At 36.6% G+C, this 15,105-nt stretch overlaps 1 protein-coding gene across 1 annotated transcript in view; it reads right to left on the reverse strand.

Annotated features, from left to right (window-relative positions):
- The window catches only part of CC2D2B (coiled-coil and C2 domain containing 2B), a 96,271-nt gene that overhangs the window by 48,038 nt on the left and 33,128 nt on the right, over positions 1-15,105 (reverse strand). The window contains 5 exon segments of the mRNA XM_057736949.1: positions 2,253-2,456; positions 3,605-3,743; positions 8,796-8,943; positions 10,082-10,232; positions 12,758-12,935. Coding sequence (XP_057592932.1) covers positions 2,253-2,456; positions 3,605-3,743; positions 8,796-8,943; positions 10,082-10,232; positions 12,758-12,935 — 820 coding nt within the window.

Raw genomic sequence — 15,105 nt, forward strand, 5'->3', positions numbered from 1 at the left:
TTAATCATAATTACAGTTGAGCAATGCTTTCCAAAAGCAAATATCAATTTGTCTGTTTGTGAATACATATATTTCTACCCACCCATGTTTGTGAAAATTATGAATTATCTGCAAATCCTATCTTTATATAACTATAATTGTCACATGCTAACTGGTGATGCCATGATATTATCATTGAAAAATCATTAATTTGCATTTCCTCTTTCACCTCTGAGCCACACCAAAAGAGATTCTCAGACAATTCACTTGGTTCAGCCATGAGTGTCTTCCCACTATTACTTGAGCTTTAAATGTAATGAGGCCTGTATAGTTTTGTTTGTGTCTCCTGTATATTAGGGTATAAAAGCTAAAGGATGGCTGAGTGGTAACAACAAGAAAAAAGTACACCTTTTTATAAGTAACTTTTACTATTTTTAATATTAAGTGGCTTACTGCAATTTCCCTTCAGTCCAGAATAAAATGAAAACAAATATCAAAACGTTTATCAACTTTTTATCAATTGATAATAATTCACAAGAGTTAAATTAATAAACCTATTATAACTGATTTTAGTATAAGGCATTCACTCTTTCTGACTCATAAGATGTATAAACCTCAATATCCTTCATCAGCTTCTGCTATCTTTAAGTTGGCTGACATCACCCTACAGTGGTAATTGTACTGCACAGGCATCTTCTTCAGAGATGAAACATTGGTTTCTTTCTTCTTGAACCATCTCTTTGCAAGCTCAAGCGTTAGGATTAGTACAATTGTTTTTTTCTATAGGAATTAGCTCTTATAATTCCATTCTTTTATAACTAGTGTGTGCTGGTAAATGTTTAACAGCCAGTTCTCTGGGAGTGGGAGGGGACGTCCCAATTTGCAGCATTTGCTGATTTATGGTGTAAATATTCTCCCAGCAACACATTTAAAGCAACCAACATGAAATCCCTGAAGGTGGAGTTGGGAACAGATGCGCACAATAGGCGCTTACCAACTGGTGCCAGCAGACTTCAGCACGCCACCACCACACAGAATAAGATGAATTTTTCTTTCTTTTCTCCCCACATTTTAAAGTTTCTGAAATTGAGATGTGCTTTATAATCAAGTGTAAGTTTAATGTGGTAGTGTTTCTCCCCCTTATCCCCCAAAGTCGCTTTTACATTGGTGATATATTTTACAATAAAAAAACACAATATTTACATAAATTTATAATATACTCAAAGGAATCTAGCTGTGAAATAGGTTATTGGGACAACATCTAAGTTGCAAAGTTAAGCTAAGGACTTTCTGAAATTTGGGAAAGCTTTACATTTTTAATGCTAAAGAAAAGGGGATCCCAAAAAATCAAGAAAGAAAAACTCCCATGAAACCAGCTCTACTTAATTGTGAAAGAGAAAGTGTTATCAATATGGATGTGACTGTTTGCCTATCCACGTCCAACATGTTGCCTAATATGTCCAACAAAACATACTGTTTCAAACAGTATTGAATGTAACGAAAAAAGAGACTCCCAGGGCTTCCTAGGTGGCGCAGTGGTTAAGAATCCGCCTGCCAATGCAGGGAACATGGTTCGATCCCTGCTCCAGGAAGATCCCACATGCCGTGGAGCAACTAAGCCCATGTGACACAGCTCTTGAGCCTGAGCTTTAGAGCCCGTGAGCCACAACTATTGAGCCCATGTGCTGCAACTACTGAAGCCCACGTGCCTAGAGCCCATGCTCCGCAACAAGAGAAGCTACGGCAGTGAGGAGCCCGCGCACCACAACGATGAGTAGCCCCCACTCACCCCAAATGAAGAAAGCCTGCGCACAGCAAAAAAGACCCAACACAGCCAATAAAATAAATAAATAAATAAATTTATAAAAAAAAAAAGAGGCTCACAGATACAGAGAACAAACTAGTGGTTACCAGTGGGGAGAGGGAAGGGGGGGGCAAGATAGGGGTAGAGGATTAAGAGGTACCAACTATCACATATAAAATAAGCTACAAGGGTATGTTGTACAACACAATATAGCCAATATTTTATAAATAACTATAAATAAATAGCCAATATTTTTAAAGGAGTATAACCTTTAAAAGTTGTGAATCACTATATTGTATACCTGTAAAACTTATATATTGTACATCAACTATACTTCAATTAAAAAAAAATTTTAAGAGGGGAAAATTGTTATCTATAGACTATCAGTTTAAAAAAAGTAAGATAGATTTAAAGCAGCAAAACATTAACTTATCATAGAATAACCTATAGTCAAACAGAAACCAAGTACCTGGAAGACTAAGTCTGGAATCTCTCTGTCATAGAGGGGCATTTGCTGCAGAACGAAAACATCTAATTGACCTGCATTTCTAAGTTGCAATAGCTGGAAGCGTTTACTCTTTCTCATCTCCTCTTCAGAAACAAAGTTAAACTCCTCTTGCAACTGTTCAAGACGAAAATACTTTGGAATATCCTGTCCTTTTTGTTTTACGTACTGTAAAACACAAATAATGTAAAGTCTTTACTTAAAATATTATTTTTTTTAAATTCAATAATTATTTCAAAACAGGTTTTCCCCTCAACTGTGATATGAGAGTTGCAACAGAAATAGGAAATGGAGCAACTGAATCTGTACAGAAAATCTGAAAAAAAAAATGCAGAATCCACTCTATGTAGCTTCTCAACCTTTTCCTATTCATGACTGATACAGAAAATGAAAACATGTACTGCACAGTGGGTTAAAAGATGTGGCCTTTTGTATCTGGTTGCCCTATGAGTCTAGAGAGGATCAATATTACTATACACATGTAATCAATTCACCATATCAGTTGGGAAGCTCTGATCTGAAGAAACTTAATTGCAATAATCTATGCATGCACTGCTTTATTCAATAAATGCAAATGTGAGTACATGGTACATGCAAGGAAAAGTGCTAGCTGCCATAAGAGAGACAAAGATTTACTAGCTGTAATTCCACAAGGAAAGATAAAGCACATGGACGAATAACTACAGTAAAAGGCAGAATGATATTAGAACCGTAAGAGTTTATAAAAAGAAAAAATGTTAACAGGAAGTCAAGGAAAGAAAAGCCCGTATTTAACTGAGGTTGCCAAGGAAGCATTTACCAGATTTGCAGGGTGCGTAAGACAGCTGCTACAGGTGCCCTTCTGAGCAGAGGGAATGACACAAATAAAGGTATGAAGAAAGCATATTTGGAGCACACAGAGCAGTTCAGTTGCCTACAAGGAGGAGCAGGAGAAGTGAATAGATAAGAGTCTTTGAGGGAAGAAGTGTGTCTATAAATCATCTTTAAAATCCTCAGCACTTAATAATACGGCCAGCACTCAGCAGATGTTACAATAGATGTCAGCCTGGAGACTATTCTGCAGGAGGCACCAAGCAAGGGCTGCTAAATAGTGGCAGAGTACCAATCATCAGCCCTAAAATAGTATTTATTTCAGTTGCTGAATTTCTAACTGCCTTACAATACTGTAAACTGGCTGAAAACGCTATCTGTCCTCAGATTTACTTTTAATGCTTCCTGGAGCCTAGAAAAATACACTGCAAACTGTGGAGGAGTATAAGAGTATAGAGCTTAAGAAACAGAATATATTTACAGTACAGATATTTGCTATAACTTACCATAATAAATTCCATTAAATCAGAATATTCTGGATTATTTGGGTCAATTCTGACCTCATTTGCCCATTCAAAAAGCTTCTGTGTATTAATAAGCCATGGAATTCCAGGAACACCTCTCGCATCTACATTCCTTAACACACTAACATAAAGAAAAATATTTTGTGAATTTGTATATAATATGCAGGTGATAAGTCTGTTTTATGGGGTAAAACCTACCCATTCCAGGTATTTAAAGATAAAGCTTATCCATCCCATGCATTTAAGGATAAAATAGAAAGTTCAGATGTGATATCTTTCCTGGTTCTTCTCATATTCTAACTGTATCACAGCTTTTTGATAAATGTCTACCCCACCCTTAAGAGACAAGTAAGCTTCTTAAGGGTAAAGTCTGTAAATACTCATCTTTTCTATCTAAAGTCCACCATATAAAAAGAATCTTTAGGCTATAACTTTACAGTTGAAACAGAATATAGAGTATGTAATACAATCAACTGGGAAGTATGGGCCAGAAGAATGCCTTTGTTTGGTCACATAAGGCCATCTTCAGAAGTTAAGAGAGCTATAAAGGACAGGCTAGACTCATAATGCATCCTTAGTGACCTCAACTATAGGCTAAGTGCAGAAGGAATTCAACCCTGAACAGTAAGGGTTTCTTTTCAGCCATCAATTATCCCAGTTGTTTCATCTCTCTCTTCATAGATAATTTGTTTCATCATGCAGAACTAGAGCAATTTGGACTAGAAGATTTCTAAGATCTTTTCTATACGGTACTCAAGAAAAATTCCAGTCCATAAACTGAGATTCCAGAAATACTGTTCTGACTCAGATTCAACAATCTTAGCCCAAACATGGACACACATTCTACACTGTTTACTTTCCATCAGTATCTACTCACATTTTCATGATGAATCTTTGGAAGAAACTGCTAACAAAGCCAATGCCTAGTATGATAGGATGTTAAGCAAAATCACAAATAGGTTAAGTTTGAGTATTCTTTCCTTCTTTAGTTCCTATGTCTGCTCTCATATTTGAACGTTTTTGCCATAAGAGATCTTTAGGGCCAGACACCCTTAACACCATCATATAACAAATTTTCCTTCTCATGGGAAAAATCTTAGCCCAGGTCCCTTAGAGAACAAAGGCTGAGGTACAGGTTAAATGTTAATGAACAGATTAGGGAGAGAAACTTATCCCATTATAGCCTAAAAAAATTAGGTTGTAACTGTATTTCAAGATAGTCTCCAGATTTCTGCCTCAGGGAAAGCAATAAAAACCACAGAACACCTCCTGCCCGAGCTACAGTGATTCCCCAGCTGCCCCTACAGGTGTTTGGCTTGTGGGCTACAGCAAAATTCCTCTGTCATCTGCACCCCCTCCTTCGCAACCAAAAGCTACGCAAGTAATATAATTCAGTGACATTAAGTATACTCATAGTATTGTATAACCATCATAACTACGTATTTCCAGAATTTTTCATCATTCTAAACAGAAATCCTGTACCCATTAAACAATAACTCTCCGTTCCTCCCTCCCCTCAGCCCCTGGCTTTGTCATGAATTAAGCAAAAAATTTTAAAGTTACGAGGGAGAAAAGACTGCAAAATACTAACATTTAGACTGACAGCAGACTTTGAAACAGCTATGATAAATCCCAGAAGATAACGCAACTATAGCTTCACATAGGGAAAATAAATATCATCCTCAAATTTTATGCCCATCTAAACAATTATTCAAGAATGAGGGAAAAAATAAATACATTTTCAGATATACAAAGACTAAACAAGGTTGCTAGCCATGAAAACTGAATCATTAAAGGAGCAACTTTCAGCAAGAAAAGTAAATCCAGAATGAAAGTTGTGGGAGATAAGAAATGAGGGCAAACATAAAAAGTCAATTAACCACATCAGAAAATAATTAACTAGTGAGTGTAAGAAAAACCATTTTATGTTTTAAAAATGTATTAAACAAAAACTCTAGACAACAACAATTGGGATCGGAGAGGTGTGCCTAATGTAACACTAAAGCATTCTAAGATCTTCTTTTGGCTCACTTCTTTGTCTCTAGCTCTGACAATAGCTGATGAATACATGAATGAATGAGTGAGTGAAACAGTGAATAAACAAATACTTTCTTTCCAATCTCCTTTGGTTCCATGCTCTGACTCTCCCAAATCAATCTTGCCTTTTGAAGCACCCATCCCAGGTTCCTAGAACCATTGCTCCTCACCAGTCCTTGGGCCCCCACAACTGTAGAGAAGGACAGTTCTGCAACTTCCCTCTCTGACCTCAGAGGCCCCAACTGTAAAGTCTTATTTGTAGTTCATTTTAGAAAGGGCTCTGAACTTTGAAAAGCTGCAATTCATTCCCTGTTGAAACCTGTCATCTGTTCCAATCTTGCAGAATTACTTTCAATCTTTTATTAACTTGAGTTCCCAACTAACTGGAACTAAGTGCAGCATCAAAGAAGCCATGAGACAAGAGACTTCAAGAAGCAAAACAATGAGGACAGGCCAATGAATATGGCCAGAAGGTCCCTGGTAGCCTTCAGGAATAACTGAGTAGGATTAGGGATGAAATGTGTGAATAAAAAGTAGAGGCAAGGTATGCAGACCAGTAGAACACCCATATGGGGACTTGCACAGGAAAAACAACCAGAAAGCGTTTTCAAGGTTTAATCAAATACTTGGATTTTTCTTTGTTTTAAAGCACAAGAAGGCTTCTTGGATACAAAAGACTTATAGCATAGGGAGATAGAAAAGTTGAAGAAAATGTAAGAAAAGGATATAAATATGTCAGCAGGACCCTAAAGGAAACCAAGGAAAGTTCCAAATTACTTGTATAAAAGCTAGCTTTCGAGTGAGCAGGACAAACATCTGACTCCAAGAAAAAGGCAAAGAATAATATGATGAGGCAAAGATTAAAAATAGCTGCAGTGGGGACTATGCTAGGGAAATACTAAGAAACACAAGAAAATAATGGTTCAGTGTATTAAAACCTATTCACTAGTTCCAAAATGAATTACCCTTATTAATTGTCCATTTTTCTCCTAAAACGCTCTGCTCCAGGTCTCTAAGATGGCCTCATTTACTCAGCAAAACAGGGACATCCATCAAAAGTACATTTCTGTCTGCATAGTGATTTCTGTTTCATTCTCTGCTTTGAAGAAATACTTCCTCTTCTCTAAAACCACAGCTATTCACTTATGTTCAAATAGCATCCTGACTCTGAAGGATCTCATACTCTTTCTAATATATTCTGGCTCTTTTCCCATGGATTTCATCACTTCCTTTTAGAAGACAAGGATTGCCCCCAATTTTTAAGAACTCTGTATTTTGACTCCGTCATCTCTCTTATTTTCAGCCTCTTTTTACTGTCAAACTTCTTGATGAGTAATCTGTATCCACTTCCTCAGTTTCCTCAATATCAACTGTTGAGTACTATTGACATTTGGTTTAGGTTTTTTTTCTCTAAAACACTTTCTTATTTACCAAGAAGAGCACTTATGAACTTTTACTATGACTCTGGCTATATGCCACTGGTTTTATAGATAGTGTTCTCACTGTTATTTTAAAAATAGTCTCAGGACTTCCTAGGTGGCTCAATGGTTAAGAATCTGCCTGCCAGTGCAGGGGACACGGGTTTGATCCCTGTTCCAGGAAGATCCCATTTAAAAAAATTAAAAAATAAAAAAAATAGTCTCTAATTTCAGTTTTGAGTTCCTATTTAATCCAAGTTATTTATAGCAATTTTTTAAAATGTTATTTTATTTTACTTTTAAAATAGACTTTATTTTTTGAAAGCAGTTTTATGTTCACAGCAAAACTGATCAGAAAGTACCATTTCCATATGCCTCCCTACCACCCACACAGGCACAGCATCCCTCACTATTCTACATCCTGCACCAGAGTTATAATTTATTATGTTTGTTGCAATAAAAGAGTTGCACTTGTTAAAATCCATGAACCTATGTTGACCTATCATTATCACTCAAAGTCCATAATTTACATTAGGGTTTACTCTGTGTCCTACATTATATAGATTTTGGCAAATATGTAATGACATGTATCCACAATTATAGTATCATACAGGGTAGTCTCACTGCCCTAAGTTCCTGTGTGCTCTGCCTAGTCATCCCTATCTCTACCTACCCCCGGCAAAGACAGACATTTTTACTGTCTCCATAGTTCTGCCTTTCCCGTAATTTCATATAGTTGGATATAGCCATGTTTTTTTAAAATATGTGTTTAGATGGGGAGGGGAAAGGCTATCTTCTTATTATCATAATTCACTAATTTTTAAATGATGGGATCTTTTGGTCCTTTATATTTACTATTTTACTCAAACATAGCACAATATATAAGCCAGCATTATCAACTTTTTTATAGAATTTTACCGTACTTCTACTAATGGATGTACTTCTAGTAATCCTGTTTGTGGATGTGGTCTAGAAGTTAATCCCAATTCTTCTAGGGATATAGATGAAATTTCTATGTCCAGCAATTTCTTCCAGCAAATTGATAATGCAAAACATGATTCTTTCATAATACACAATGACTGGGAGATATAAAGGTCCCAGAAATAAAATCCTTGGAAGTCTTAGCCTTTATCTACAACTTAAGGACTACGGAACTGCCTCTCTCATCAACCATGTGGCTCTAATCCTAAGCATTGAAAAGATACATTCTCTAACATATAAAGATACTTATTGCCTTAGGACACTTCCCTGGTGGTGCAGTGGTCAAGAATCTGCCTGCCAATGCAGAGGACATGGGTTGGATCCCTGGTCCCACATGCCTCGGAGCAACTAAGCCTGGGCACCACAACTACTGAGCCTGGGCTCTAGAGCCAGGGAGCCACAACTATTGAGCCCACGTGCTGCAACCACTGAAGCCCGTGCACTTAGAGCCTGTGCTCCACAACAAGAGAAGCCACCGCACTGAGAAGCCCGCACACCTCAACAAAACCCTCACTCACTGCAACTAGAGAAAGACCAGCACAATACTTATTGCCTTAGTAGAGTGGTTATAAATAAAATATATAAATATTTTATATATTTATAAATACAAATAAAAAATAAAGCAGCATCCAAGTAAACTAAACTGTTCCTACTATTTCTAGAGTTTTCCCTTTTGTAGATGTTGTGTGATGCTTTGCTGAGGACTGCCATTATTTTTCAAGCAAAAAGTTTATTACCTGCAGTAAGCAGATCTTAATGATTGTGACATAGGTGTCAGAGGAACACCATTTTCATCTAAGGCCCATGATAGAGAATAGCTTAATTTTCCTGACGTCAAAAGACAAAGTTCTTCAGTTCCATTTCCCTCAAGAAGAAAGGGTACATCTGTTTATAAAGGGCATTAAAAACATATGAAATTTGAGCACATTACGTTTTTTTTTTTTTTTTTCCTGACTTTTACTTGTGGAACCCCAGGGACACAAAGTTTCTGCTGACTGCAGGCTCTAATCTTCGCGCTCTCCCTCACCTCCCATCTAGGATCCCTCAAGGCAGACTGCTTCAAACAGGCTGTACAAGAGAGGAATATTTATCTGAACACAGAAGTTTCTAAACCATTCTTTCTGGGAATGGCTGCCAGCAAGAAAAAAAATACTGGCAGCAGAAAAAGAGCTACTGTTTGTTTCCTTTCCTACATTCTTGAGTTTTCTTCCTCTTCTCATCTTCTTTCTCAGCCTCCAGAGAGCTTAACAATACTCCTTGAAAATTCTGCCAAGTTTTTAGTGCTCCCTAAATTTTTCGCTCTAAGTCTTTTCTCCTGGGTCTCCACAACCCATTTTTCAGCTTCATCTGGACTCTATCAAGCAGACTGCATTTCTCCCTCATTTTCTATCCATCCCTGGTTCCTCTGCCTACTTGTTTTCCTCTCTCTCCTCCTTGCTCACTCATTCATACTCTTTCTTTTCACCAGATGGACACAACAATTCCAAAACCCCTAGGAAGGTGAAAGAGAAGGGAGCTAGGGGAAAAGAGGAATGACAGCATTATGGCAACATGCTAACTAAAATTTAATTGCAGGAGGAGTAAAATCAATTGAAAAACAATAAACAGAAACATCCCTTCTTCTTTCCTCTCTCCTTTATCTTTCTCTCTCCTCTTCCTCCCTCCCCTATTCAGTTTAAAGATGAATCAACATGTCCTGGAGCATCTTTAAGCCTTACTAAAGAAGAGGCAGAGGCAGAGGAGTCTACCCACTCAGGAGTGGGACTCACATTCCACACAGCACAGTGCTCTTGTCTCTGATGACCTAGGAAAAGCAAAGGGGCTAATCCCAAATTTTAGATATCCCAAAGATCTGATTCAAGTCAAAGTTTTAGAAATTAATGTCTAGAAGAAGAAGTTAATTCATTTTTAACCTAATACTGTAAATATAGGGTTCTTTATTCACATAAATGACCCAGGGTCATTTAGGATATGGAACGCATAAAAAAAAATAGGAGGGAAGAAACATTTTTAATAAACTTACTGCTTCCTACTTCTCCATATGCAGGTATGACCACCTTATCAGAGCTAAACTCTACATATTCCAAAACAGTTTTGCTTTTTAGCTCTGCGTTGTTAGGTAAGGGTAAATATAGTTTTGCCAATAAGCTTGTCCTTTTACTTATTTCATAAACCTAAATATAAAAGAAATGATTGATAACTCACTGAAAGTACAAACTAGAAAAAAACTAAAAGATCATCACCAACATATAGATCTTTAAAAAATACAAGAATGTAAAATAGGTATTTCTCTATAGCATTTGATCCATATGATTGTGAGAAAAGTAGATAATCATATGTGTTTAAAAGTATAATGGCTTTCATTGGTTTCAAAGAAAATCAATTGAATAAAAGGATTACAGTTGTGCAAATATAGTACATATAACACAATGGCTGCTTAACTTACTTTTGTGTAGCACTTTTAAAATTCTATCTCATTTAAATCTGATAAAAATTATAGGAAATGGGTATCATTCTTCCCATTTTATAAATGAAGAAATGGAGTCTCTATACAAAACTATATTAATTTTTATTAAAAGTGATATAAACTCAGGTTGACTAGCTTAAGAAAAGGGGAGATTTGTTGGCTCATGGAATTCAAAGACTGGCTAAACAAGCTCTGGGGTGGGGAAGGGAGGAAAAGTCCCAGAAGAAGGAGTAGGGGAGGTGCTGAGTAGACTGTGACATAGATGTCCACTGGGTACTAAACCCAGGCCTTCTGATTCTGCATGCTGTGCTTTCTATTACAATTCCATCACTGCCGTTAACTACAAACCTAAATTTTTTTCAATAGAAAAATCTTATTTTGACTTAAATTGTGTTATCGGCGTTTGGGGAAACAGTGATATGTGCTCTAAGAAGAAAGAAATTAAGGGGGCGGTAAATGCCCCTTGAAAGATAAGAAAGAATGTACCAAACAAAAGGATAGTTGATTAACCAAGAAAGCAGGGAAAAAGGAAAGACAAAGAGGCAAATATTTTTCTGGTCATCTAAATACTGTCCCTGTAAGAGTGAATTTAAGCCAACACACTGGTCCCTTTGACAAAGGCATCCCTAATACAGAAAGGTTTGTAGGGGTTATAGCTAAAGGACTTAAAGTATTTAGGTCTGTGAAATTTTTTTCTTATTGTGAATCAGTAACTTGGCTAACTAAAAAGAGACAACGAACTGCTAAGTATATTCAGATACTGAACTAGCATGCTGACTTTACACAAAATCCTTGCGAATTTGCTTAGGGTAGGCAGACGCATCCTCACGGAACTGTCAAATCCAGTTTTGACAGTGAGACTGCAGAGCTGGAGGCCAGATCGTGGAGAGCAGCTAATGTAAAGGTGGAGGATCCCACCTGGAACCTCCCCAGAGACAGACCTGTCTCTGGAGGGCAGCTATCAACACCACTGTGCGGCTGTGGCCAAGTGTCCAGAATGAAAATAGGCATTGCAAGTGGAGAAACTACGATATTCAAAACCCTAAATGGGAAAGTGCAAGCATGTAGAGAAAAAACAAGCAGTTCAGTTTGGCTAAAATGAAGAAAAAAGTAAAGAAGAATGGTAAGCGGAAAATTAGAAATGTAGGTTAGAGTCTGTTAGCCTGGGCATATAGATCTACTTAGCAAGTTTCACAGCTGAGAATGGTACAATTTATCCCTAGATAGATTCCTTTCTTTCCCTGCCTCTTAATTCATTAGGATTACGGGTTAATTGATGGGATGATGCACGATTCAAAATGCACACTTATCTGTTTTGGGAGGGGGGCAGTTTTAAATTTCAGGTGGTTGGATTATTATATCACAGTTTATTTTAGGCACAATAGTAGGAAAGTGTAGTCAGTATATTTTTTAAACACAAACTTCAACAGAGGTACATTTTAAGAAGATAGTAACTTGGCAGCACAGATGAACAAAATGAACACAGACAGCATTTGATCAGAGATAGTACAAAATTATTTTAGGCATTGAAAAATAACTGTAATTTAGATTTGTAATAATAACCTTCTCCCCATGCCTCAAACTCCACCCCACACTCACATACACAAATCTTTATTAACTCCTAACTTTTCTTTCAGGTCTAGGTGCAAGTTTAACCCTTATATTAACCATCAAGACTTGTTGTCTAGACTCCTTTACTGTCTCTAAGTTTTCTATATCATCCTGTTTTCTTCTTATTTTAGTGCAGGGGTTCTTATGGTGGTGTCTCTGGGCAGAGATCAAGGGTCTGCTATATGTGTGTTCTTTCATCAGATTCTCAAAGGGATCCAAAATTTTAAAAAAGATGAACAAATACATCAAGAGACTTAAATCACCAAGTCAAGGTTGCAGGAATTTGGAGAAATCATTCAACACTTACAACAGCTATACTACTCATAGTTTAAATAACCCTCTTCCACCTCACTAATAAATGAATAATAATGCTGCACATCTAGGGTTGGCAAGAATTTTAGCAGGAAAGAAGTATTTAGAACAACTACAAATCAAATAATTTTGTTTTATAGCATAAAAGACTATTGATGAATTATAATATAGTATTTATAAATATCTTTATCCATATAGATCAGTCATCTCCTAATACAAAAGAACTTCCTTATCACATACAACAGTAGCTAACAAGAAATTTAAAATTATGTATGTCATAAGATACAAAGTTAAATGACAATGGCATACCTCCAAGCAAATTGTTTCAGGCCAATATATTAACTGAATATTGAAAATTTGCTGAAATACGACTTTAAAATCAAACTGTAGGGGAGATACTGAAGTGCAAGAAACCTGTTTATCGTTGTATAATATTTTAATAAAATATTTAAGCTTCTGAATTTTGGCTCTCCTCTTTTGTTCGTGCCTAAAAATTAAACAAACCTTTAATGGACCCTTGAAAAGCAAACCAGATATAAAATATTATTCTTTTCAAAATGTACCTTGACATGTTAAAATATGATCATTTTAGAGGACAAATAACATTTGAGCCCAATAACATTTGCCTATATGTGGACAAAAGCCTCTCCTACTCATCAAATGTTTTTTTTTAAAAAGACATTTTCTCAAAAATAGAAAAAGAACTAAAATTAAGGTACCATAAATTATTTATCTATTTATTTTATTAAATTATAACTTAATGAGATTATAGCACCCATTATAAAACGTCTTATGAGAGGAGAAAACTGAGGGGCTTAGGAATGGGGGTGAGGGAGCTTGAATCAAGAATTCAAAAATATTCTCTAACTTTTAAAAGATACACACACACACCATGTTTTCAATAACCTCAAGGAGGTGGCTCTAAGTCAACAGGCTTGCTATGTCCTATTAAAGTTCTTTGTGAATCTCTTTAGGCTTTAGGTTGTATACCCATTTTTTCCAGGACATTGTTTCTCTGAACCCAAAGATCAGACAGGCAAGCCAGAGAGGCTACTTTCCTGGGGCTGCTATGAAAACACTTGTGGGGGAAGAAATTGATCCATTCAATTTCTTCCCCAACAAGAGAAGTCTTTAGTCCATCCATTCATTCCTTCATTCAACCAACATTTATTGAATATTTTCTCAGCGGCAAGGCAATTGACCTAATGATATTTAAGACTTGATCCTGCTTTTCAGAAGGTAGAAGATTAGTCGGAAGATAGGCCATAGGTTTAAACATAAAATCCCCTTTTGTTCTCCATCCTAATCATACTATGGGCCAGTATCTCCCTGCCCCATATCTGCTCATCTTCTCTGTAACCTTCCCAGAGAGTTATGGGACAAAAAGATTACTTTTTCTTCCTGTCTCCCTGTTGGCCTTTTTTGACCTTCCTCCCAATTACCTTTAAAGAAGTAGTTTTGTAAAATAAGCCCCTTATGTTGCCCTCTGAAAGTAGTTTCAATAATGAGCTTATGAACTAATTATAAAAATCTGTTAATTCAGGATTATATTTATCTTCACAAAATCTTGCCTTTTTCTTCACCTGTAAACTCTTTTTAATTTTTCTTTAATCCCCATACTCCTTTCATCTCTATCCTTGACATCAGTATATTAGTCTTTTCTAGAGAATCAATTCTTATTCAACAGGACATTTGAAATGGATAATGACAGCAATGCCACATGATAGCATTAGCTTTGAAAAGATAAAAGCATTATATTTCCCTTAGCCTTGACTTCCACTAAGTTTTAGTCTAGGCTTTCCAGCACAAATATACTTCTCCTTCTCTTTCTCCTTTTCACTCCCAACTGTCATTTGATGGCTGTTCTTTCATCCTCATTTAGATGGTCCTTTTGTATGGGTATCCTACATGATAAATTATCTCGGGCCCTTTTTGGAAATAGGTGTAGAACAAATAAAACACTGCTCCACTGCTGCACTCGCCAGTCAGAAAGAAGGTCATGATAATTGCGCCTTTGTGTTTGCTACTCTTCACATTCATTTAAAAGTTTAACCACCTATTCATTCATTTAATGAACATGAGTATCTATTGGGCACCCACTGTCTTCCAACACTGTGCTAAATGATGCACATTCACAGTACCCAAAGATGAACTGGTACCAAGTGTTCCACAGGACAGAGACATTGGAAAGTTGTACCTAGTTCAGTGCTCTAAGTTGTACATCCTCTTTAAGGGAGATGAGATCCAAAGGCTTAGAGATGGGAGAAATGGGGATTGGCATGATATCTGTTTATGCATAGATGTCCTAGGAGTAGGGAGAAAACCTTAAAGCTCAAGGAAGAAGTCACAATTGAGAAAGAAGCTTGTATTGCCAAGTAGAAAACTGCCTAGAGGGCTCTTTCTATACCAAACACTTTCTATGAAAGCCAGGAGGTCCTTCAATAAGCAAGAGTAATCACATAACCTTATTTTTCACAGTGGCTTTATATTCCTATAAAGCCACCTGTCTGTACCTGAAGAAAAATTACTACCATAGAGAAACAAAAACCAATCATCAAACCAAACTGGTTTATGTCCCACCTCACTCATGAATTAGAAGTGCGACCCCCATCTCTAAGATGAGGATAATTCTATAGAGCTATGTTGGCAACTAAATG

This window comes from Hippopotamus amphibius, chromosome 5 (assembly GCF_030028045.1).
Source record: "Hippopotamus amphibius kiboko isolate mHipAmp2 chromosome 5, mHipAmp2.hap2, whole genome shotgun sequence".
In the NCBI taxonomy this organism is placed as follows: domain Eukaryota; kingdom Metazoa; phylum Chordata; class Mammalia; order Artiodactyla; family Hippopotamidae; genus Hippopotamus; species Hippopotamus amphibius.